The 27,961-nt window shown below is 43.0% G+C and overlaps 1 protein-coding gene across 2 annotated transcripts in view; it reads left to right on the forward strand.

Moving 5' to 3' along the window:
* Positions 1-4,832: 4,832 nt before the first annotated feature.
* LRRC1 (leucine rich repeat containing 1) overlaps positions 4,833-27,961 on the forward strand; it is a 254,328-nt gene continuing 231,199 nt past the window's right edge. The window contains exon 1 of one of the 2 annotated variants that reach the window (XM_056565745.1): positions 4,833-5,105. Coding sequence is in view for 1 of the 2 variants with exons in the window: in XM_056565744.1 (XP_056421719.1) it covers positions 5,472-5,630 (159 nt within the window). In the remaining variant the exon portion in view is untranslated. The other variant, XM_056565744.1, reaches the window with a different exon arrangement.

Raw genomic sequence — 27,961 nt, forward strand, 5'->3', positions numbered from 1 at the left:
TATTAATGATTGATGCACTGAACACTCGTTCTTTTGCAACCAACTTGGTCTTACTATTGGTTTATATCCATATGGACATGATAACATCACAGTTTCTGCAGATTTGTCGACGGCACATCCATGAAATGAATCTTCCATTCCACCACATCCCATAGTTGCTCTGGATTGAGATTTGGTGACTTTAGGGGCCATTGGAGTCCATTGACATGGTGCATTAGAAGATGGGTACACTGAGGGGAATTTATCAATCTGTTTAGACTATTTTCGTCTAAATTTGCTGGTCCCGTGCGACTTTTCCTGTGATCTCATTTTGATTACTTTGTGCAGTTGTCACTAATTTATCATGTGTGACTTTTTTTGTGAAAAGTCGCACGGACCATATTTAGAAGAAATCACAGGGCAATTCATCCCTGCCCTATATTACTCTATGCGACAATCGTTAAAGGGTGCGTTCCCACTTGGTGTATACGTAGTGTATTTCACGCTACGCAAATTTTACGGCAGCAGCGGAAATACGCTGCGTATTCTTTGCTCACTATACACACAGGGCTTTCCAGCGGCAACCCTCCAAAACTCACTACACACATAGGGCTGCCGCCGGAAAGCCCTGTGTGTATAGTGAGCAAGGAATACGCAGCGTATTTCCCGCTACTGCCGTAAATTTCGCGTAATGTGAAATACGCTACGTATACGCCAGGTGGGAACGCACCCTTAAAGTGTACCTGTTGTCAGCAAAAACTTTTTATATAATGTAGATAATACCATTATATGTATATTTGTAATATACATTGGTTAAAAAATATGTATATTTTAGTCCCTGCAGCTATTGTCTGTGTGTCTCTATGAGGAGTCCAAATACAGGAAGTGAGGGTGGACAAGCAGGGATCTGTGCAGTAAGAAATAGCAGGACAGTGTGCACTGAGCTCTAGAACATGTTCCAGGCTCACACAGCAGGATGATTGACAGGCCAGGAGTCTGCACAGATCCCTGCTTGTCCTGCCCTCACTTCCTGTATTTGGACTCCTCATAGAGACACACAGGTAATAGCAGGGACTAAAATATACACATTTTTTTTAACCAATGTATATTACAAATATACATATAATGGTATTATATAAAAAGTTTTTGTTGACAATAGGTCCACTTCAAGGGGCGCGACTTTTAATACAATTGTCACATGGCCCGCCCCTGCTCTGCGAAATTTAAACAGAGCTGTTCAGTGGGAATTCATTAACATCTGTGCGCCATTTGATAAATTTGGCGCACAAACGCAACTTTGCCCACAACTTATTTTTTAATCTAAAGTGAACAAAAACCAATTCACTTTTGATAAATGCCAGGCTTTATCATTCACAGCGCAGCAGCCGGCATAGGACGCGAGGTAAGTCATACGGCTGCCTCAGCAGTGGATCACAGGGATGGTTTAAATGTCCCTTAAGACACCTGTCAACTTTGACAGCGGCGATCTAAAGGGTTTAATAGCATGTCGGCTATTAACGTCAGCCCCCAGCTACAGGAATCAGCTGGGGGACGCCAGTATGGCGCGGACTCGAGTCGGGAGACCGCGCCATACAACGGTTGTCGTCTCAGGGCGAACCGGCTCATCCTTAGACAGCAACTGGTTAAGCATCATACAATATACACAATAAGACACACTATCAGTTTAACTATCATTTGGCTAACTACACACACAATACGTTGTAACATCACAACCTATAACACAACATGTAAAATCACAACCTATAACACACACATCATGTCAAATCACTCCCTATGACATACACAACACCTTGTGACATCACACCCTATAACATACACAACACCATGTGACATCACACCCTATAACACACACACCATGTGACATCACTCTATAACACACACCATGTGACATCACACACAACACCATGTCACATCATACCCTATAACACACACCATGTGACATCACACCCTATAACACACACACACCATGTGACATCACACCCTATAACACACACAACACCATGTCACATCACACCCTATAACACACACACACCATGTGACATCACACCCTATAACACACACACCATGTGACATCACACCCTATAACACACAACACCATGTGACATCACACCCTATAACACACACACCATGTCACATCATACCCTATAACACACAACACCATGTGACATCACACCCTATAACACACACAACACCATGTCACATCATACCCTATAACTCACACACCATGTGACATCACACCCTATAACACACACAACACCATGTGACATCATACCCTATAACACACACCATGTGACATCACACCCTATAACACACACAACACCATGTCACATCACACCCTATAACATACACACACCATGTCACATCACACCCTATAACATACACACACCATGTCACATCATACCCTATAACACACACACCATGTGACATCACACCCTATAACACACACAACACCATGTGACATCATACCCTATAACACACAACACCATGTCACATCATACCCTATAACACACACAACACCATGTCACATCACACCCTATAACATACACACATCATGTCACATCACACCCTATAACACATACAAAGCCATGTGATATCACACCCTATAACATACACACACCATGTCACATCACACCCTATAACACACACAACACTGTATGACATCACACCCTATAACATACACACACCATGTCACATCACACCCTATAACATACACAACACTGTGTGACATCACACCCTATAACACACACATCATGTCACATCACACCCTATGACACACACCACCATGTCACATCACACCCTATAACACACACAACACCATGTGACATTGCACCATATAACATACACAACATCATGTAACATCACACCCGATAACACACACACACACCATGTCACATCACACACTATAACACACACAACACCATGTGACATCACACCCTATAACATAAACAACATCATATAACATACACAACATGTGACATCATACCCTATAACACACACAAGACCATGTGACATCACACACACCCTAACACACAACTCCATGTGACATCATACCCTATAACACACACAACACCATTTGACATCACACACACCGATAACACACACAACACCATGTGACATCACATACCTATAACACTAACACCACCATGTGACATCACACACACCCTATAACACACAACACCATGTGACATCATACCCTATAACACACACACCATGTGACATCACACACACCTATAACACACACAACACAATGTGACATCACTCCCTATAACACACACACCATGTGACATCACACACACCTATAACACACACACCATGTGACATCACACACACCACCATGTGACATCACACCCTATAACACACACAACACCATGTGACATCACACACACCTATAACACACACAACACCATGTGACATCACACATACCATGTGACATCACACACCTATAACACACACCATGTGACATCACACCCTATAACACACACAACACCATGTGACATCACACACACACCTATAACACACAACACCATGTGACATCACACCCTATAACACACAACACCATGTGACATCACACCCTATAACACACACAACACCATGTGACATCACACACACCTATAACACACACAACACCATGTGACATCACACCCTATAACACACACAACACCATGTGACATCACACCCTATAACACACAACACCATGTGACATCACACCCTATAACACCATGTGACATCACACACACCTATAACACACACACCATGTGACATCACACCCTATAACACACAACACCATGTGACATCACACCCTATAACACACACAACACCATGTGACATCACACACACCTATAACACACACAACACCATGTGACATCACACCCTATAACACACAACACCATGTGACATCACACCCTATAACACACACAACACCATGTGACATCACACACACCTATAACACACACAACACCATGTGACATCACACAACACCATGTGACATCACACACACACACAACACCATGTGACATCACACACACCCTATAACACACAACGCCATGTGACATCATACCCTATACACACACAACACCATGTGACATCACACAACACCATGTGACATTACACACACAACACCATGTGACATCACACACCCTATAACACACAACACCATGTGACATCATACCACACAACACCATGTGACATCACACACACCTATAACACACACAACACCATGTGACATCACACCCTATAACACACACAACACCATGTGACATCACACACACCTATAACACACACAACACCATGTGACATCACACACACCCTATAACACACAACACCATGTGACATCATACCCTATAAAACACACAACACCATGTGACATCACACACCTCTATAACACACACAACACCATGTGACATCATACCCTATAACACACACAACACCATGTGACATCACACACACCTATAACACACACAACACCATGTGACATCACACCCTATAACACACACAACACCATGTGACATCACACCCTATAACACACACAACACCATGTGACATCACACCCTATAACACACACAACACCATGTGACATCACACACACCTATAACACACACAACACCATGTGACATCACACCCTATAACACACAACACCATGTGACATCACACACACCTATAACACACAACACCATGTGACATCACACACACCTATAACACACAACACCATGTGACATCACACCCTATAACACACAACACCATGTGACATCACACCCTATAACACACAACACCATGTGACATCACACCCTATAACACACAACACCATGTGACATCACACCCTATAACACACACAACACCATGTCACATCACACCCTATAACACACAACACCATGTGACATGATAGAACTCCCCAGACTAGCAGTGTGAGTACACCCGGTGACAGCACACAGGCCGGTTGCAGTCTGGGGTCAGGTGTTGCGGTGTCCCCGGTCCTGTCAGGCCTCTCCTGGTGACTCAGCCTGTGCCCCGCTCCACACATCACCTCCTCCCCGCAGGATACACAGTGCGAGCCCGGAGCCCGGGAAGGGCGGGGCACCCGGACGTAGGAGGGAGGGAGAGGCCGTGAGGTGATAATAGAGGAGGAGGAGGCGGCGCGCACACACCGGTCCATGTGTACATGTCCACACAGGGGGAGGGACAGTCGCACCGCCTGCAGTCTGGGCCATACGCTCTCCGCTCAGGTTACTTCCTGGGATCTAGGGAGGGGTGACCCGCGGGCGCGGGGTCATTGTCTGCACCGGACGTAGTGACCGGACTCTCGGGACTTTAGAAACTTGTGCCGCATACACCTGGATGGTGAGGGTGCGCAGCAGAGCGGGACATACAAAGTGCTCGGAAGTGATCGGAGGTGACCCGGGCGGAGCGGGAGGGCTGGCTACCTGGCCCCGGGCACAATAGGCACGCTGGGCCGCTGGTTCGGACTTTCCTCGGGGATGTTCCACTGCATCCCCCTGTGGCGGTGTAACCGTCATGTGGAGTTCATGGATAAGAGGCACTGCTCCCTGCTGGCAGTGCCCGAGGAGGTGTACAGGTACAGCCGGAGCCTGGAGGAGCTGCTCCTAGATGCCAACCAGCTGAGAGAGCTGCCCAGGGTGAGAACCGCAGGTCACTGCCCCTTCTGCTGGGCACACCACTAGTTTGGGAAAGTGCATGAGGGGTGACACTGGCTTCTCACATGACAACTTATGGTGGTGGGTGCACAGAGGACATCTATGTGGTCATATCAGTGACGTCACAGCTGCTATCAGCCAATCACAACTGGTTGAAGTGTTGTTAGCCAGCAGGTTACACGTGGGATCTCATCACAATGCTATTCCTGCCCTCAAAATGATGGAAACCTTAATAAGCACAATCAGAAAGGTGTCCTATACATCATACATCTCAAATAGGGATGATCACCATAAGAAAGGTGTCCTATACATCATACACCTCAGATAGGGATGATCACCATTAGAAAGGTGTCCTATACATCATACACCTCAGATAGGGATGAACACCATAAGAAAGGTGTCCTATACATCATACACCTCAGATAGGGAAGAACACCATAAGAAAGGTGTCCTATACGTCATACACCTCAGATAGGGAAGAACACCATAAGAAAGGTGTCCTATACGTCATACACCTCAGATAGGGATGATCACCATAAGAAAGGTGTCCTATACGTCATACGCCTCAGATAGGGATGAACACCATAAGAAAGGTGTCCTATACATCATACGCCTCAGATAGGGATGAACACCATAAGAAAGGTGTCCTATACATCATACGCCTCAGATAGGGATGATCACCATTAGAAAGGTGTCCTATACATCATACGCCTCAGATAGGGATGATCACCATTAGAAAGGTGTCCTATACATCATACGCCTCAGATAGGGATGATGACCATTAGAAAGGTGTCCTATACATCATACGCCTCAGATAGGGATGATGACCATTAGAAAGGTGTCCTATACATCATACGCCTCAGATAGGAATGATCACCATTAGAAAGGTGTCCTATACATCATACACCTCAGATAGGATGAACACCATTAGAAAGGTGTCCTATACATCATACGCCTCAGATAGGAATGATCACCATTAGAAAGGTGTCCTATACATCATACGCCTCAGATAGGAATGATCACCATTAGAAAGGTGTCCTATACATCATACGCCTCAGATAGGAATGATCACCATTAGAAAGGTGTCCTATATATACATCAAACGCCTCAGATAGGGATGATCACTATTAGAAAGGTGTTCTATACATCATACGCCTCAGATAGGGATGATCACTATTAGAAAGGTGTCCTATACATCATACGCCTCAGATAGGGATGATCACCATTAGAAAGGTGTCCTATACATCATACACCTCAGATAGGGATGATCACCATTAGAAAGGTGTCCTATACATCATACACCTCAGATAGGGATGATCACCATTAGAAAGGTGTCCTATACATCATACGCCTCAGATAGGGATGATCACTATTAGAAAGGTGTCCTATACATCATACGCCTCAGATAGGGATGATCACTATTAGAAAGGTGTCCTATACATCATACGCCTCAGATAGGGAAGAACACCATAAGAAAGGTGTCCTATACATCATACGCCTCAGATAGGGATGAGCACCATTAGAAAGGTGTCCTATACATCATACAACTCAGATAGGGATGAACACCATAAGAAAGGTGTCCTATACATCATACACCTCAGATAGGGATGATCACCATTAGAAAGGTGTCCTATACATCATACGCCTCAGATAGGGATGATCACCATTAGAAAGGTGTCCTATACATCATATGCCTCAGATAGGGATGATCACCATTAGAAAGGTGTCCTATACATCATACACCTCAGATAGGGATGAACACCATAAGAAAGGTGTCCTATACATCATACGCCTCAGATAGGGATGAACACCATAAGAAAGGTGTCAGATAGGGATGATCACCATAAGAAAGGTGTCCTATACATCATACACCTCAGATAGGGATGAACACCATAAGAAAGGTGTCCTATACAGCAAATAGGGATAAAAATCATTAGAAAGGTGTGCTGTACAGCAAATAGGGATGGACACCATTAGAAAGGTGTCCTATACATCATACACCTCAGATAGGGAAGAACACCATAAGAAAGGTGTCCTATACATCATACGCCTCAGATAGGGAAGAACACCATAATAAAGGTGTCCTATAAATCATACGCCTCAGATAGGGATGATCACCATTAGAAAGGTGTCCTATACATCATGCACCTCAGATAGGGATGAACACCCTTAGAAAGGTGTCCTATACATCATACGCCTCAGATAGGGAAGAACACCATAAGAAAGGTGTCCTATACATCATACGCCTCAGATAGGGATGAGCACCATTAGAAAGGTGTCCTATACATCATACAACTCAGATAGGGATGATCACCATAAGAAAGGTGTCCTATACATCATACACCTCAGATAGGGATGATCACCATTAGAAAGGTGTCCTATACATCATACGCCTCAGATAGGGATGATCACCATTAGAAAGGTGTCCTATACATCATACACCTCAGATAGGGATGAACACCCTTAGAAAGGTGTCAGATAGGGATGATCACCATAAGAAAGGTGTCCTATACATCATACACCTCAGATAGGGATGAACACCATAAGAAAGGTGTCAGATAGGGATGATCACCATAAGAAAGGTGTCCTATACATCATACACCTCAGATAGGGATGAACACCATAAGAAAGGTGTCCTATACAGCAAATAGGGATAAAAATCATTAGAAAGGTGTGCTGTACAGCAAATAGGGATGGACACCATTAGAAAGGTGTCCTATACATCATACACCTCAGATAGGGAAGAACACCATAAGAAAGGTGTCCTATACATCATACGCCTCAGATAGGGAAGAACACCATAATAAAGGTGTCCTATAAATCATACGCCTCAGATAGGGATGATCACCATTAGAAAGGTGTCCTATACATCATGCACCTCAGATAGGGATGAACACCCTTAGAAAGGTGTCCTATACATCATACGCCTCAGATAGGGAAGAACACCATAAGAAAGGTGTCCTATACATCATACACCTCAGATAGGGATGATCACCCTTAGAAAGGTGTCCTATACATCATACACCTCAGATATGGAGGAACAACATTACAAAGGTGTCCTATACATCCTACACCTCAGATAGGGATGAACACCATTAGAAAGGTGTCCTATACATCATACACCTCAGATAGGGATGAACACCATAAGAAAGGTGTCCTATACAGCAAATAGGGATAAAAACCATTAGAAAGGTGTCCTATACAGCAAATAGGGATGAACACCATTAGAAAGGTGTCCTATAAAATCATACACCTCCAGATAGGGATGGGCACCATTAGAAAGGTGTCCTATACATCATACACCTCAGATAGGGAAGAACACCATAAGAAAGGTGTCCTATACATCATACACCTCAGATAGGGATGATCATCATTAGAAAGGTGTCCTATACATCATACACCTCAGATAGGGATGATCACTATTAGAAAGGTGTCCTATACATCATACGCCTCAGATAGGGAAGAACACCATTAGAAAGGTGTCCTATACAGCAAATAGGGATGAACACCATTAGGCCTCTTGCACACTGCCGTTGCTCCCTGTCGAGTACGACCGTCAAAGCTCCTTTCTTTTTTTTTCCCCTGACTTTAACGTCCGTTCTCATGACTGGGAGCAACGGCAAGTAACTTAGCCCGGCGGCTTCCATTTACTATTATGGGGGCCACTGGGCGCTGTTATGAATTGCAGGAGAAGACCGCACATGGAGTAATTTTTCTCCCGCTATTCTGCCCGGCTCTCCTGGCGGCTGTCACACTAATGGGCACTAACTGCATTGTGAAAGAAGCCTTAGGAAGGTGTCATATATATCATACACAGCAGATGTGGATAAATACCATTAGGAAGGTGTCATATACATCATACACAGCAGATATGGATAAATACCATTAGGAAGGTGTCATATACATCATACACTGCAGATGTGGATAAATACTATTAGGAAGGTGTCGTATATATCATACACAGCAGATGTGGATAAATACTATTAGGAAGGTGTCGTATATATCATACACAGCAGATATGGATAAATACAATTAGGAAGGTGTCATATATATCATATACATCAGATATGGATAAATACCATTAGGAAGGTGTCATATATATCATATACATCAGATATGGATAAATACTATTAGAAAGGTGTCATATATATCATACACAGCAGATATGGATAAATACCATTAGGAAGGTGTCATATATATCATACACAGCAGATATGGATAAATACCATTAGGAAGGTGTCATATACATCATATACAGCAGATATGGATATATACCATTAGGAAGGTGTCATATATATCATACACAGCAGATATGGATAAATACCATTAGGAAGGTGTCATATACATCATATACAGCAGATATGGATATATACCATTAGGAAGGTGTCATATATATCATACACAGCAGATATGGATAAATACCATTAGGAAGGTGTCATATACATCATACACAGCAGATATGGATAAATACCATTAGGAAGGTGTCATATACATCATATACAGCAGATATGGATAAATACCATTAGGAAGGTGTCATATATATCATACACAGCAGATATGGATAAATACCATTAGGAAGGTGTCATATATATCATACACAGCAGATATGGATAAATACCATTAGGAAGGTGTCATATACATCCATACACAGCAGATATGGATAAATACCATTAGGAAGGTGTCATATAAATCATACACAGCAGATATGGATAAATACCATTAGGAAGGTGTCATATACATCATACACAGCAGATATGGATAAATACCATTAGGAAGGTGTCATATATATCATACACAGCAGATATGGATAAATACCATTAGGAAGGTGTCATATACAGCAGATATGGATAAATACCATTAGGAAGGTGTCATATACATCATATACAGCAGATATGGATAAATACCATTAGGAAGGTGTCATATACATCATACACTGCAGATATGGATAAATACCATTAGGAAGGTGTCATATAAATCATACACAGCAGATATGGATAAATACCATTAGGAAGGTGTCATATACATCATATACAGCAGATATGGATAAATACCATTAGGAAGGTGTCATATATATCATACACAGCAGATATGGATAAATACCATTAGGAAGGTGTCATATACAGCAGATATGGATAAATACCATTAGGAAGGTGTCATATACATCATACACAGCAGATATGGATAAATACCATTAGGAAGGTGTCATATACATCATATACAGCAGATATGGATAAATACCATTAGGAAGGTGTCATATACATCATATACAGCAGATATGGATAAATACCATTAGGAAGGTGTCATATATATCATACACAGCAGATATGGATAAATACCATTAGGAAGGTGTCATATACAGCAGATATGGATAAATACCATTAGGAAGGTGTCATATACATCCATACACAGCAGATATGGATAAATACCATTAGGAAGGTGTCATATAAATCATACACAGCAGATATGGATAAATACCATTAGGAAGGTGTCATATACATCATATACAGCAGATATGGATAAATACCATTAGGAAGGTGTCATATATATCATACACAGCAGATATGGATAAATACCATTAGGAAGGTGTCATATACAGCAGATATGGATGAATACCATTAGGAAGGTGTCATATACATCATACATAGCAGATATGGATAAATACCATTAGGAAGGGGTCATATACATCATACACAGCAGATATGGATAAATACCATTAGGAAGGTGTCATATACATCATACACTGCAGATATGGATAAATACCATTAGGAAGGTGTCATATACATCATATACAGCAGATATGGATAAATACCATTAGGAAGGTGTCATATACATCATATACAGCAGATATGGATAAATACCATTAGGAAGGTGTCATATACATCATACACAGCAGATATGGATAAATACCATTAGGAAGGTGTCATATACAGCAGATATGGATAAATACCATTAGGAAGGTGTCATATACATCATACACAGCAGATATGGATAAATACCATTAGGAAGGTGTCATATACATCATATACAGCAGATATGGATAAATACCATTAGGAAGGTGTCATATATATCATATACATCAGATATGGATAAATACCATTAGGAAGGTGTCATATACATCCATACACAGCAGATATGGATAAATACTATTAGGAAGGTGTCATATAAATCATACACAGCAGATATGGATAAATACCATTAGGAAGGGGTCATATACATCATACACAGCAGATATGGATAAATACCATTAGGAAGGTGTCATATACATCATACACAGCAGATATGGATAAATACCATTAGGAAGGTGTCATATACATCATATACAGCAGATATGGATAAATACCATTAGGAAGGTGTCATATATATCATATACATCAGATATGGATAAATACCATTAGGAAGGTGTCATATACATCCATACACAGCAGATATGGATAAATACTATTAGGAAGGTGTCATATAAATCATACACAGCAGATATGGATAAATACCATTAGGAAGGGGTCATATACATCATACACAGCAGATATGGATAAATACCATTAGGAAGGTGTCATATACATCATACACTGCAGATATGGATAAATACCATTAGGAAGGTGTCATATACATCATATACAGCAGATATGGATAAATACCATTAGGAAGGTGTCATATACATCATATACAGCAGATATGGATAAATACCATTAGGAAGGTGTCATATATATCATACACAGCAGATATGGATAAATACCATTAGGAAGGTGTCATATACAGCAGATATGGATAAATACCATTAGGAAGGTGTCATATACATCATACACAGCAGATATGGATAAATACCATTAGGAAGGTGTCATATACATCATATACAGCAGATATGGATAAATACCATTAGGAAGGTGTCATATATATCATATACATCAGATATGGATAAATACCATTAGGAAGGTGTCATATACATCCATACACAGCAGATATGGATAAATACTATTAGGAAGGTGTCATATAAATCATACACAGCAGATATGGATAAATACCATTAGGAAGGTGTCATATAAATCATACACAGCAGATATGGATAAATACCATTAGGAAGGTTTCATATACATCATATACAGCAGATATGGATAAATACCATTAGGAAGGTGTCATATACATCATATACAGCAGATATGGATAAATACCATTAGGAAGGTGTCATATACATCATACACAGCAGATATGGATAAATACCATTAGGAAGGTGTCATATACAGCAGATATGGATAAATACTATTAGGAAGGTGTCATATAGATTATATACAGCAGATATGGATAAATACCATTAGGAAGGTGTCATATACATCATATACAGCAGATATGGATAAATACCATTAGGAAGGTGTCGTATATATCATACATAGCAGATATGGATAAATACCATTAGGAAGGTGTCATATACATCATACACAGCAGATATGGATAAATACCATTAGGAAGGTTTCATATACATCATATACAGCAGATATGGATAAATACCATTAGGAAGGTGTCGTATATATCATACATAGCAGATATGGATAAACCCCATAAGGCTCGGTTTCCACTTGGTTTTCTTTCTGGTGTTTTCTGGAATACTGCCACTGCAGATTTTGAGCTAAAGCCAGATGTGGATCCAAAATAAATAGGAAATATAAAGGAAGAACTTAAACTTCTCCTTCCTTCTGGATCCACTTCTGTCATTTGCTCAAGAACTGCAGTGGCAGTATTCAAAAAAAAAAACAAACAAAAAAAACACCTGTCGCTTGTACACGATGGTGTGAACCATTTTTTTTATCCTGATGTTCAAATAAAGCTGGAAGTTTTAAAGGGGTACTCCGGCACTAAGACATGTTATCCCCTATCCAAATTATAGAGGATAAGTTGTCTGATAGCGAGGGTCCCGCAGCTGGAGACCCCCGCAGTCTCTCATGCAGCACCCACCTGTGCGAGCTGCATGCCAGCACTGGAGGCTCAGTCTGAAGCTTCATGACTACGGGGCCGGAGTATTGTGACGTCACACCCTACCCCCTCAATGCAAGTCTATGCGAGGGGCCGTGATGTCACATGGGGGCGGAGTCGTGAAGTCACAATACTCCGGCCCCGTAGTCGTGAGGCTGCAGACTCTGAGCCTCCAGCGTTGGCTTGCAGCTCGCACAGGTGGGTGCTGCATGAGAGACTGCAGGGGTCCCCAGCAGCGGAACCCTCCCCCACGATCAGACAACTTATCCTCTATCATTAGGATAGGGGATAAGATGTCTTAAGGCTGGAGTACCCCTTTAATTTTCAAGTGCTGGATCAACTTCCTATTTTCCTTGAGAAGGTCGGAGAACGTTCTTTCTTGAAGGGAAATGGCTTTCCAGACACTGGGAGAGTCTGTCATTGGTCGGATACAATGATCAGTTGTTGTTAAAAGGTTTTCTGATTTCAATTCCATTAAAGTGGTTAAATTGTGCTATTCTCTGTTGGTCACATGACATGTTTATTCTTTTACTGACGTGGAGCATGTTTCCTCCAGAATGCATTGGGACTCAGTGTACAGGTATGGCTGCACTGGTGTCTGTAGAAATGGCCAATACCTTGACCTACTTGGTATGTTTCTACATATATTGGAGCTGATGTACCTGTACTCTGCACAGCAATGTGTGCTGGAGGATGTATATGTGACATTAGCTGCAGAATGGAGATTAGTGTCATGTGACCAACAGGAATAACTGTGCAGTGGACCAGATCAGAAAGGTAAGTGAGCTGCAAAGTCACTTCAGGTTTTTGGCACTGTTAAAAGCTTTTAGAAATAAGGGAAAACCTTTTTTTTAGCGATCATTCCCGCCCTCTAGGTTCCTGCTGTCCATTTATGAAAACCCAAACTGCTCTTCTTACGAGCAGAAGTCCTCAAGTGTAAAACCCCTACCTGGAGCTGTGATAAGTTACATTATGTGAAACCATCCAGCAGATCAGCTCTTATGTAAAGTGTGGGGGTACTGTAATTCAATGGATGGAATCTTGATTCTAGTGTTGGCATATGTTTAGGTTGTCATAGTTGTTTTTATTTTAAAGGGGCACTTACATCTTAAAGGAATTCTGTCACCATTGTTACCTGCACTAACCTGTCGGTACCGATGCAGATGACGCTGATGACAACGGTACTCCCCTTGTCCCGTCCCGTGGCGGGGATCTTCGGTAATTTTCTCCATTAGCTCCGCTCTGGGGTCCCGGCTTGGGGCACAGGCGGAGCTTAGTGATGGCACTGCTGCTGTTCTCTCACAGAGAGACTCGGCAGAGAGTAGCAGCGACTTGGGGTATGGGGCGGGGCTTAGTGACTTTACCGCTGCTGCTCCCTGCTGGGTCCCGCTGTGAGAGAACGGCAGCAGTGACGTCACTAAGCTCCGCCTGCGCTCCAAGGAGCGGAGCTAACGGAGAAGATTACCGGAGATCCCTGCCACGGAATGGGACAAGGCGGTACCAAAAGGTTAGTGCAGGTGACACTGCTGACAGATTTCCTTTAAATAGTTACCCCTATCATGTGGATAGAGGATTACATGCTGATCATTGAGACCCCCACGCTGAATCAGTTTGCTGAGCCCCATAAGGAATAAATGGAGCACTGGCTGCACACATGCAGGGTGCCAAATCATTTCAGGGTGCAGGTTGCCTTCTTTCTTTGGATTGAGTGGTGGTGGGGGGTCTCAGTGTTCGGACCCCCATTGGTCGGCATACTATCTCCTATCCTGGGAATAACAATCTGAAATAGGAATACCCCTTTAAGTGGCCCATTCTGGTAATGAAAACTTATATTAAGTGATATCTACAATTATTTACTAGTTTACTACATATCTTTAAAGAGGCCCTCTTATTTTCTGCCCTGTTGGTGAAATAGATCAGAATAAATAGTAGTGCTCTTATTTTCTTACCAGCAGCTTTATTCATGAAAAATCAACTCTATTCTGGTCCATAGGTTATCCTACATGAACTGCATTTTCTCTTACACAGTGTCTCCACTGTGGACTAGAAATTGAGTCCTATTCTTTATGCATTGCTATTAGACTGAATTGAACATTTCATTGGAATATATAGAAAATGATAGAGAAAATATCTGGTCCCCACAGAAAATGCTGTAGGATTCTGAGTCTGAGTGTCAGGTGGGTTAAAGGGGTTGTCGAGGATATTTTTTTTATTTTGCTTGGGGCACATTAAATGTAAAAAAAGAAGCTATACTCTCCTACCCCAGTTCCCTGAAGCTTCAGGTCTGACTTTTCCTGGTGCCCACTCATGACTGCTACTTCCTGTTGATGCTGCTGTAACTGTTCAGCCAATCACTGACTGAGGCGGAACACTGCCGTACAGGAAATCGTGGGGGCCCCCCAGTGGTCGTACCCCCACCCCCTAACGATCTAAAACAATTTTTCTGTACTTCCAGGTATGAGAGGTGTTCCTCTTTAGGGGTGCCATTGTGCAAAATCTATGGAGGGCACAAAATCTGTTATGTAAAATCTGGTCTGGAATGGTCTCTTCAAAGAAGTGGTCTTTTGGAGAGGTTTCACTGTATTTATCTCATCCATATTACCAATGGGGCAGAAGATGGGGGGGGGGGGGGGGAGGGGGGGGGAAATCCCACAGTGCTTCTAAGTATGCTTACCCCATGGAGTAATGCCATGATGGTTGCGAGGTAGGTAGTTGTGATATGTTATGGTAGGAATGTGGCTGGCTGCTCTGCTGCTATTCAGACATTGTTGTACTTTGTGCGGTGGGGGAGTGTACAGGTGATGTCCCGGTATCGTCACCTCTTGTATGTCTGGTATAATTACAGTATGGTGTTTACTGAGGTGACAGATAGGTCTGTGCCTGACGTGACTTGTATTTGTTTGGGCTTCATTCTGGGGAGTTTCTCTGCAGCCTGTTTGTTCAGGTTTAGCTATTTATTTTCAACTTCAAGTCAGGATACTTGGTCGCAGACTGGTTACACAGCTAGAGGTGCACTTACACAGAAGGGGATAGGGAATTCAGCCATATAACCATGGTCCCCATCCACTTCTTGGTATCCAGTGTTATTTTCTCGTCTGTATTGGTCTTCTGGTGCCGGCCTTCCTCTCGAGTATTCTTTCTTGCCCGCAGTGTCCCAAACCACAACAAAGTTGCAAAAATTGCATTGTGTGAACTCTACTATATTGTGACTTGGACAAGGTGTTCATGTGATGTGTTCTTATTTTTTATTTTTTTCTCCTCTCTGGTAAATTACTGGATCCCCGATAGAACCCACTCAAGTCAATGGAATCCATTGGGACCTAGTGGAGTCTGTTGTGCTCAGGGCTGTTCTGGGGGGGAAGCCAAATGGGCCCTTAACAGGACAGAGCACAATGGCAATGTGAACTCATCCTTATTCCGGTATTTGCAAGAATCCTTGAATTGTAGATATTTGTCATAAGTTAGTACAGAGACAGCCAGGATACACATTTTTAGATACAGGGCATGCTACTATGTGTGGTCTACCCCACTGATGATAGGCTTTATAATAGCCAGACCCAACACACAGGAGTATGATGATGGAATGTGTGTAGTGTTATCAGCTGTCATTCTTATCACTGCCCACTATTAACATGGCAGCTCCTCAATTCATCCAGACACTAAAAGCAAACAAACTGGAGGGTGTTATGGTAGGCTGAGGCATAGATTGATCCCTGATCATATGACTTGTATAGTATTCTGTCATTCAGCCTAGACATAACTGGATATTTCCAAAGAAACACCTTCTTAAACTTGTATCACTTTAACTTCTTGACCCACTTGGAAAAATTCTTTCATTGTTTTACACCATGTTATTAGTGATGACGAAGAGTTACCGTGATTACTTGTAATAACACAAACACACCTCCCAATAAGAACCAGACATGACACCTCTTTTAACACATGAACAATCTCCCTAAAGTTCTTGGAGTCTGTAGATAGCACAGGGAGCAGCCACAGCCACTGGTCTTGTAGCTGAATCAGTTTAATGTGTAAAGTATTGCTGTATGTGCAGTTCACCAAATGTTTGTCCTTCCAACCACATACGAATGTCCTCTAAAGCTTGCTGCATTAGATTCTTGTCAGCTGTGCGTGTCCATTGCAATGGAATAGACAGTGTTAATGTGTTATTGGGGCCACCTGTTTCCCACCTGACAATGATTTGGGGGGTCAGGAAGGATCGGGTAGTTGGATTTCTGCTTTCTCTGACTTTTTATTGCCAGTGGACATAAGGACCTCCTCCCAGAGGTTTCTGTAAGCAGCCCCCCACATTGCTCTCCCCACAAAGTGAATAGGTACAGGGTTTGGAGAGAGCCAACAACCAAGCAAGCATTTGGCTGAGGGCTACCTAATGTGTATGGCTAGCTTTGTAAAATGCTGCAAAATCTGGATGTATTGCAATCCATAAATCTTCTCTCTGCAATGTAGAAGGGTAAAAGTAGGTAAAATTTGAAGTAAATTAAGAACAAATCATTGGCAGAACAGGATGTCGTACTGATTCTAAAATCTGTAGCATGATATCTGTTTCGGGGAGTTTTCAGTTATGGAGGCTCAGGGGGAGAAGAGTTTAGGTGGGAGAAAGTTTGGAGAGAGCTATTGGTCAAATGAGCGTTCAATCAACAACTATCTCATTAAATATGGTGGGATCTGTGATAGTCATACACATTAAAGCAGATGTTGCGATCTGCAGATAAATCTCTCAAGTCTATCGGCAGTGCGTTCCTTCGTTGTCCTACAATGTAGATAGGTGTTGTTGTTCTAATGTATATGGTGGAAACACTTAAAGGGATATTCCTGGGAAAAACTTTTTTTTTTTTTTTTATATATCAACTGGTTCCAGAAAGTTAAACAGATTTGTAAATTACTTTTTTTTTTTATCTTAATCCTTTCAGTACTTATGAGCTTCTGAAGTTAAGGTTGTTCTTTTCTGTCTAAGTAATCTCTGATGACACCTGTCTCGGGAAACGCCCAGTTTAGAAGCAAATTCCCATAGCAAACCTCTTCTAAACTGGGCGGTTCCCGAGACAAGTGTTATTCTGAAGAACAACCTAAGCTTCAGAAGCTCATAAGTACTGACAGGATTAGGATTTTTTAATAGAAGTAATTTACAAATCTGTTTAACTTTCTGGAGCCAGTTGAGAGAGATATATAGATATATAGATATATAGATATATAGATATATAGATATATAGATATATAGATATATAGATATATAGATATATAGATATATAGATAGAGATAGATAGAGATAGATAGAGATAGATAGATAGATAGAGAGATATATATATATATATATATATATATATATATATATATCAGACAAAGAATAAGTCAGCCAGCACTTTAGTTGATACCAAACTATTATATGGACCTGGCCTACAGGTGCACGCTACTAGGCTAGATATACAGCAACAGAAGAATGCAGCAGCACACTGCCAGCACAAGGATATAGGTGCAACATGAATATGCAGTTAAAACATGGAGAGCTATACAGCTATGGTGTAATAGATGCAAATGTGAAACTATGAAATAGTGAGGCACTTAGCTCGCAAATTTGTCTCCGCCGGCGGTCAAATAGCTTGGACCGTCCCACCGCGATAAGGTAGCCTCCTGGGACGGACCCTACACTGTGAATATGCCTCTGTGTGAACAGTTCAGTAAGCATGGCAGGATCTGGAACATCCAAGCCACCTTATATACACACCTGATAGAGGTGGGTGGGGTGCAAGGCCAACATGGAGGTAGCCACTCCCCCGTATGTGCAATACAGACAAAGAATAAGTCAGCCAGCACTTTAGTTGATACCAAACTATTATATGGACCTGGCCTACAGGTGCACGCTACTAGGCTAGATATACAGCAACAGAAGAATGCAGCAGCACACTGCCAGCACAAGGATATAGGTGCAACATGAATATGCAGTTAAAACATGGAGAGCTATACAGCTATGGTGTAATAGATGCAAATGTGAAACTATGAAATAGTGAGGCACTTAGCTCGCAAATTTGTCTCCGCCGGCGGTCAAATAGCTTGGACCGTCCCACCGCGATAAGGTAGCCTCCTGGGACGGACCCTACACTGTGAATATGCCTCTGTGTGAACAGTTCAGTAAGCATGGCAGGATCTGGAACATCCAAGCCACCTTATATACACACCTGATAGAGGTGGGTGGGGTGCAAGGCCAACATGGAGGTAGCCACTCCCCCGTATGTGCAATACAGACAAAGAATAAGTCAGCCAGCACTTTAGTTGATACCAAACTATTATATGGACCTGGCCTACAGGTGCACGCTACTAGGCTAGATATACAGCAACAGAAGAATGCAGCAGCACACTGCCAGCACAAGGATATAGGTGCAACATGAATATGCAGTTAAAACATGGAGAGCTATACAGCTATGGTGTAATAGATGCAAATGTGAAACTATGAAATAGTGAGGCACTTAGCTCGCAAATTTGTCTCCGCCGGCGGTCAAATAGCTTGGACCGTCCCACCGCGATAAGGTAGCCTCCTGGGACGGACCCTACACTGTGAATATGCCTCTGTGTGAACAGTTCAGTAAGCATGGCAGGATCTGGAACATCCAAGCCACCTTATATACACACCTGATAGAGGTGGGTGGGGTGCAAGGCCAACATGGAGGTAGCCACTCCCCCGTATGTGCAATACAGACAAAGAATAAGTCAGCCAGCACTTTAGTTGATACCAAACTATTATATGGACCTGGCCTACAGGTGCACGCTACTAGGCTAGATATACAGCAACAGAAGAATGCAGCAGCACACTGCCAGCACAAGGATATAGGTGCAACATGAATATGCAGTTAAAACATGGAGAGCTATACAGCTATGGTGTAATAGATGCAAATGTGAAACTATGAAATAGTGAGGCACTTAGCTCGCAAATTTGTCTCCGCCGGCGGTCAAATAGCTTGGACCGTCCCACCGCGATAAGGTAGCCTCCTGGGACGGACCCTACACTGTGAATATGCCTCTGTGTGAACAGTTCAGTAAGCATGGCAGGATCTGGAACATCCAAGCCACCTTATATACACACCTGATAGAGGTGGGTGGGGTGCAAGGCCAACATGGAGGTAGCCACTCCCCCGTATGTGCAATACAGACAAAGAATAAGTCAGCCAGCACTTTAGTTGATACCAAACTATTATATGGACCTGGCCTACAGGTGCACGCTACTAGGCTAGATATACAGCAACAGAAGAATGCAGCAGCACACTGCCAGCACAAGGATATAGGTGCAACATGAATATGCAGTTAAAACATTGAGAGCTATACAGCTATGGTGTAATAGATGCAAATGTGAAACTATGAAATAGTGAGGCACTTAGCTCGCAAATTTGTCTCCGCCGGCGGTCAAATAGCTTGGACCGTCCCACCGCGATAAGGTAGCCTCCTGGGACGGACCCTACACTGTGAATATGCCTCTGTGTGAACAGTTCAGTAAGCATGGCAGGATCTGGAACATCCAAGCCACCTTATATACACACCTGATAGAGGTGGGTGGGGTGCAAGGCCAACATGGAGGTAGCCACTCCCCCGTATGTGCAATACAGACAAAGAATAAGTCAGCCAGCACTTTAGTTGATACCAAACTATTATATGGACCTGGCCTACAGGTGCACGCTACTAGGCTAGATATACAGCAACAGAAGAATGCAGCAGCACACTGCCAGCACAAGGATATAGGTGCAACATGAATATGCAGTTAAAACATGGAGAGCTATACAGCTATGGTGTAATAGATGCAAATGTGAAACTATGAAATAGTGAGGCACTTAGCTCGCAAATTTGTCTCCGCCGGCGGTCAAATAGCTTGGACCGTCCCACCGCGATAAGGTAGCCTCCTGGGACGGACCCTACACTGTGAATATGCCTCTGTGTGAACAGTTCAGTAAGCATGGCAGGATCTGGAACATCCAAGCCACCTTATATACACACCTGATAGAGGTGGGTGGGGTGCAAGGCCAACATGGAGGTAGCCACTCCCCCGTATGTGCAATACAGACAAAGAATAAGTCAGCCAGCACTTTAGTTGATACCAAACTATTATATGGACCTGGCCTACAGGTGCACGCTACTAGGCTAGATATACAGCAACAGAAGAATGCAGCAGCACACTGCCAGCACAAGGATATAGGTGCAACATGAATATGCAGTTAAAACATGGAGAGCTATACAGCTATGGTGTAATAGATGCAAATGTGAAACTATGAAATAGTGAGGCACTTAGCTCGCAAATTTGTCTCCGCCGGCGGTCAAATAGCTTGGACCGTCCCACCGCGATAAGGTAGCCTCCTGGGACGGACCCTACACTGTGAATATGCCTCTGTGTGAACAGTTCAGTAAGCATGGCAGGATCTGGAACATCCAAGCCACCTTATATACACACCTGATAGAGGTGGGTGGGGTGCAAGGCCAACATGGAGGTAGCCACTCCCCCGTATGTGCAATACAGACAAAGAATAAGTCAGCCAGCACTTTAGTTGATACCAAACTATTATATGGACCTGGCCTACAGGTGCACGCTACTAGGCTAGATATACAGCAACAGAAGAATGCAGCAGCACACTGCCAGCACAAGGATATAGGTGCAACATGAATATGCAGTTAAAACATGGAGAGCTATACAGCTATGGTGTAATAGATGCAAATGTGAAACTATGAAATAGTGAGGCACTTAGCTCGCAAATTTGTCTCCGCCGGCGGTCAAATAGCTTGGACCGTCCCACCGCGATAAGGTAGCCTCCTGGGACGGACCCTACACTGTGAATATGCCTCTGTGTGAACAGTTCAGTAAGCATGGCAGGATCTGGAACATCCAAGCCACCTTATATACACACCTGATAGAGGTGGGTGGGGTGCAAGGCCAACATGGAGGTAGCCACTCCCCCGTATGTGCAATACAGACAAAGAATAAGTCAGCCAGCACTTTAGTTGATACCAAACTATTATATGGACCTGGCCTACAGGTGCACGCTACTAGGCTAGATATACAGCAACAGAAGAATGCAGCAGCACACTGCCAGCACAAGGATATAGGTGCAACATGAATATGCAGTTAAAACATGGAGAGCTATACAGCTATGGTGTAATAGATGCAAATGTGAAACTATGAAATAGTGAGGCACTTAGCTCGCAAATTTGTCTCCGCCGGCGGTCAAATAGCTTGGACCGTCCCACCGCGATAAGGTAGCCTCCTGGGACGGACCCTACACTGTGAATATGCCTCTGTGTGAACAGTTCAGTAAGCATGGCAGGATCTGGAACATCCAAGCCACCTTATATACACACCTGATAGAGGTGGGTGGGGTGCAAGGCCAACATGGAGGTAGCCACTCCCCCGTATGTGCAATACAGACAAAGAATAAGTCAGCCAGCACTTTAGTTGATACCAAACTATTATATGGACCTGGCCTACAGGTGCACGCTACTAGGCTAGATATACAGCAACAGAAGAATGCAGCAGCACACTGCCAGCACAAGGATATAGGTGCAACATGAATATGCAGTTAAAACATGGAGAGCTATACAGCTATGGTGTAATAGATGCAAATGTGAAACTATGAAATAGTGAGGCACTTAGCTCGCAAATTTGTCTCCGCCGGCGGTCAAATAGCTTGGACCGTCCCACCGCGATAAGGTAGCCTCCTGGGACGGACCCTACACTGTGAATATGCCTCTGTGTGAACAGTTCAGTAAGCATGGCAGGATCTGGAACATCCAAGCCACCTTATATACACACCTGATAGAGGTGGGTGGGGTGCAAGGCCAACATGGAGGTAGCCACTCCCCCGTATGTGCAATACAGACAAAGAATAAGTCAGCCAGCACTTTAGTTGATACCAAACTATTATATGGACCTGGCCTACAGGTGCACGCTACTAGGCTAGATATACAGCAACAGAAGAATGCAGCCGCACACTGCCAGCACAAGGATATAGGTGCAACATGAATATGCAGTTAAAACATGGAGAGCTATACAGCTATGGTGTAATAGATGCAAATGTGAAACTATGAAATAGTGAGGCACTTAGCTCGCAAATTTGTCTCCGCCGGCGGTCAAATAGCTTGGACCGTCCCACCGCGATAAGGTAGCCTCCTGGGACGGACCCTACACTGTGAATATGCCTCTGTGTGAACAGTTCAGTAAGCATGGCAGGATCTGGAACATCCAAGCCACCTTATATACACACCTGATAGAGGTGGGTGGGGTGCAAGGCCAACATGGAGGTAGCCACTCCCCCGTATGTGCAATACAGACAAAGAATAAGTCAGCCAGCACTTTAGTTGATACCAAACTATTATATGGACCTGGCCTACAGGTGCACGCTACTAGGCTAGATATACAGCAACAGAACAATGCAGCAGCACACTGCCAGCACAAGGATATAGGTGCAACATGAATATGCAGTTAAAACATGGAGAGCTATACAGCTATGGTGTAATAGATGCAAATGTGAAACTATGAAATAGTGAGGCACTTAGCTCGCAAATTTGTCTCCGCCGGCGGTCAAATAGCTTGGACCGTCCCACCGCGATAAGGTAGCCTCCTGGGACGGACCCTACACTGTGAATATGCCTCTGTGTGAACAGTTCAGTAAGCATGGCAGGATCTGGAACATCCAAGCCACCTTATATACACACCTGATAGAGGTGGGTGGGGTGCAAGGCCAACATGGAGGTAGCCACTCCCCCGTATGTGCAATACAGACAAAGAATAAGTCAGCCAGCACTTTAGTTGATACCAAACTATTATATGGACCTGGCCTACAGGTGCACGCTACTAGGCTAGATATACAGCAACAGAAGAATGCAGCAGCACACTGCCAGCACAAGGATATAGGTGCAACATGAATATGCAGTTAAAACATGGAGAGCTATACAGCTATGGTGTAATAGATGCAAATGTGAAACTATGAAATAGTGAGGCACTTAGCTCGCAAATTTGTCTCCGCCGGCGGTCAAATAGCTTGGACCGTCCCACCGCGATAAGGTAGCCTCCTGGGACGGACCCTACACTGTGAATATGCCTCTGTGTGAACAGTTCAGTAAGCATGGCAGGATCTGGAACATCCAAGCCACCTTATATACACACCTGATAGAGGTGGGTGGGGTGCAAGGCCAACATGGAGGTAGCCACTCCCCCGTATGTGCAATACAGACAAAGAATAAGTCAGCCAGCACTTTAGTTGATACCAAACTATTATATGGACCTGGCCTACAGGTGCACGCTACTAGGCTAGATATACAGCAACAGAAGAATGCAGCAGCACACTGCCAGCACAAGGATATAGGTGCAACATGAATATGCAGTTAAAACATGGAGAGCTATACAGCTATGGTGTAATAGATGCAAATGTGAAACTATGAAATAGTGAGGCACTTAGCTCGCAAATTTGTCTCCGCCGGCGGTCAAATAGCTTGGACCGTCCCACCGCGATAAGGTAGCCTCCTGGGACGGACCCTACACTGTGAATATGACAGTTTTAGGTCCGGTTGTAAAAGCGCATACGGCGCAAAAATGAGCCGACCGGACCGAACGTTTCACTCCGGTCGGCTCATTGAAGTGAATGGCATACGGGAGCGCATACGGTCACATACGGGAGCGCGAGGTTTTAGCTCCCTCCTGCCGTATGCGCTCCCGTATGGGACAAAACGTAGTGTGGACCCAGCCTTACTGTCGGGTTGTTCAGATCAAGTGTGACGTGCAGGATCTGTTTTTTTACACTATATGCTGTTCCGTTGAATAGCAAAGTTGTTGACACTAATCCACACTTTCACTTTAGCAATCTGATGAAGGCCAAAGAACACTGGGGGGTATTTATCAAAGGATTTGTGTTTTTTTTTTCACGTAACTTTGGCGCAGTGTCTTCTTGCGCCAAAGTTTGGCGCATCTTCTCCACTGTCATTTTTACAACTTTCTCAAAATCACACGGTCCTGTGTGGGATTTTAACTTTAGTCAGTAATTCATCATTTGCGCCAATCGATCTTTGGCGCAAATCCCCGCCAAGAAATTTTGCACATGGAAAACACACTTAGCAATGTCAGAAAATGTAAAGGCGTAAAAATACATTAAAAATTTTTTTTTTGTGAAAGCAGCGACGCCTCCGGGGCTGCTCAATACTATCCTGCCACATAGTTGTCTCTGAGGAACCTTCACCCTCCGTTGAGCCAGCATTGGACATGGCCACACAGGTTCTGGAAAGGTAAGCACTAAAGCAGTGGTCTTCAACCTGCGGACCTCCAGATGTTGCAAAACTACAACTCCCAGCATGCCCGGACAGCCGTTGGCTGTCCGGGCATGCTGGGAATTGTAGTTTTGCAACATCTGCAGGTCCGCAGGTTGAAGACCACTGCATTAAAGTAACAAAAAAAACAAAAACAAAAAAAACTACCCAAGTTGAAAATAAAATCCATTTCACATGGTGGCTATATAACTCATGTCGCTTGCTGATATACTGCAGGAGGGACCCCGAAATGGCTGCTCTACAGGGTAAAATACACGTAATCTGTGGTGGTAAGTTCTGTGTAAAAGGCGCTGGGAACATTTCAGCCAAAATTACTAACAACTTGCACCAAATGATAAATTTGGTCCATGTCCACGGAAACCAAAGTGAAAAAAAAAGGGTAAAGAAACTGTCAACAGGCAAAATTGATAAATACCCCCCACTGTGTTTTGACCTCTGGGTAAATGAAGTCCTATGGCTTATATGCACGCCGGGTGCTCTTTCCAGCACTAATGGGAAATGTACACCCCCTAACATTTATATCTTTCAGCTGATCAGGTAACATACTCTCTTAGTTTAGTCATTGTACTGCATGGATTTTGTTCTGTTTTGTGTGCATATTTTTAACCAGAACTGTTCAGGAAACCTAATTCTTAACGCAAGAATAGACTTGTCTCTGGTATGTGATGTAGATTTACTTCACCTGAAGCTTTTGTGTCCAACGTGGACACACCGTAAAATAGAATCTCTGATGGGCATTGTTTCACTTATTAAAAGCATTTCCTGCATATCTTTTACCAAGTTTTCTCGTGTCGGCTCTTTTAAAATTGGGTAAAAGACCATTCTTTAGTGATGGTATTACTGTGCCCATAGCATTCACACCACGTTTTTGCAATACAGTTCCCGTATACGTTTTCTATGTGAAAACCGTACGGAACCGTATTGGAAAACGTATGCATTGACTCTCCATTGAAAACCGTATGCCAAAAGATGCATCAGGTTGTGTCCGTTTTGCATCCTGTACGGTTTTGTCAGGTTTTTTTCCTGTACCCAAAACCGGTTTTAGGTCCGGTTGAAAAACTGTATTAAACCGTATACGTTTTTTTTTTAACATGGGAGTCAATGAGAACCGTACAGAACTGTATGTGCGTACGGTTCCATCCGGTTTTCACCATACGGTTTTTGACTTTGCACAGTTTTTTTTTTCTTGGAATTTCAATCAAACAAGTGAAACTTTATTAAAAATGGAGTGAAAAGTTAAAAACGTATACGTTTTTTTTCTTAAAAAAACTGATGCAACCGGATGTCAGTTTTCAAACCGTATACGGTTTTTAACTGTATACGGTTAAAATTTGTACACAAGTTTTGATACAGTTTAGTCAGGTTTTGAGGTTCCTCAAAAACCTGATACGGGAACTGTATTGCAAAAACGTGGTGTGAATGCACCCTCAGTGAGTTCGATCAATGGTTCTCTGGCATTAACCATCCAAAAGTGTAGAGCTGTATGAGAGAGTCTTCATCAGGTAATGCTAAGAGCTCTGTTTGATACCATTCAGCTTGAGCTGTCATTGCTTTCTTTCTGTTGTCAGAATGTAAGACGAGGTGCTAATCGTTACAGGATACAACTCTGGTCAGTGTAATGTGCTGTGATCAGTCCTTTATCACATGGAGACAGATTTTCTCCTCTGATGGCAGCAATGAGCATTCCTCTTGAATGATTGTCAGTAGCATTGGTGTTAATGGGTCTTCCGCTGAATTTTGGTGGGAAAAACATTCAGCACTGAAATTCACACGTCAAAACAATGAACATGTTCATTCTCTCGGCAGAACTCCGCACCTACTGCATTGCCGTCAATGGGGATTGCACAGGTCTGATTGGTCCTAGTGCAAAAGGGTATCATGGCTTTTTTATTTTTATAAAATTTTTAAAATACAACAAAAATACCAGTCCAAATTTCTAATTCCCAAACAAGTACAGCTCAAATTGCCCCTGTCCTATCACCCTTGCTGTCTGAGGTTAAAGAAAAAAAAGAGAGAATACTCTACCATACTTTTATTCCTCT

This window comes from Hyla sarda, chromosome 3 (assembly GCF_029499605.1).
Source record: "Hyla sarda isolate aHylSar1 chromosome 3, aHylSar1.hap1, whole genome shotgun sequence".
Taxonomy (NCBI): domain Eukaryota; kingdom Metazoa; phylum Chordata; class Amphibia; order Anura; family Hylidae; genus Hyla; species Hyla sarda.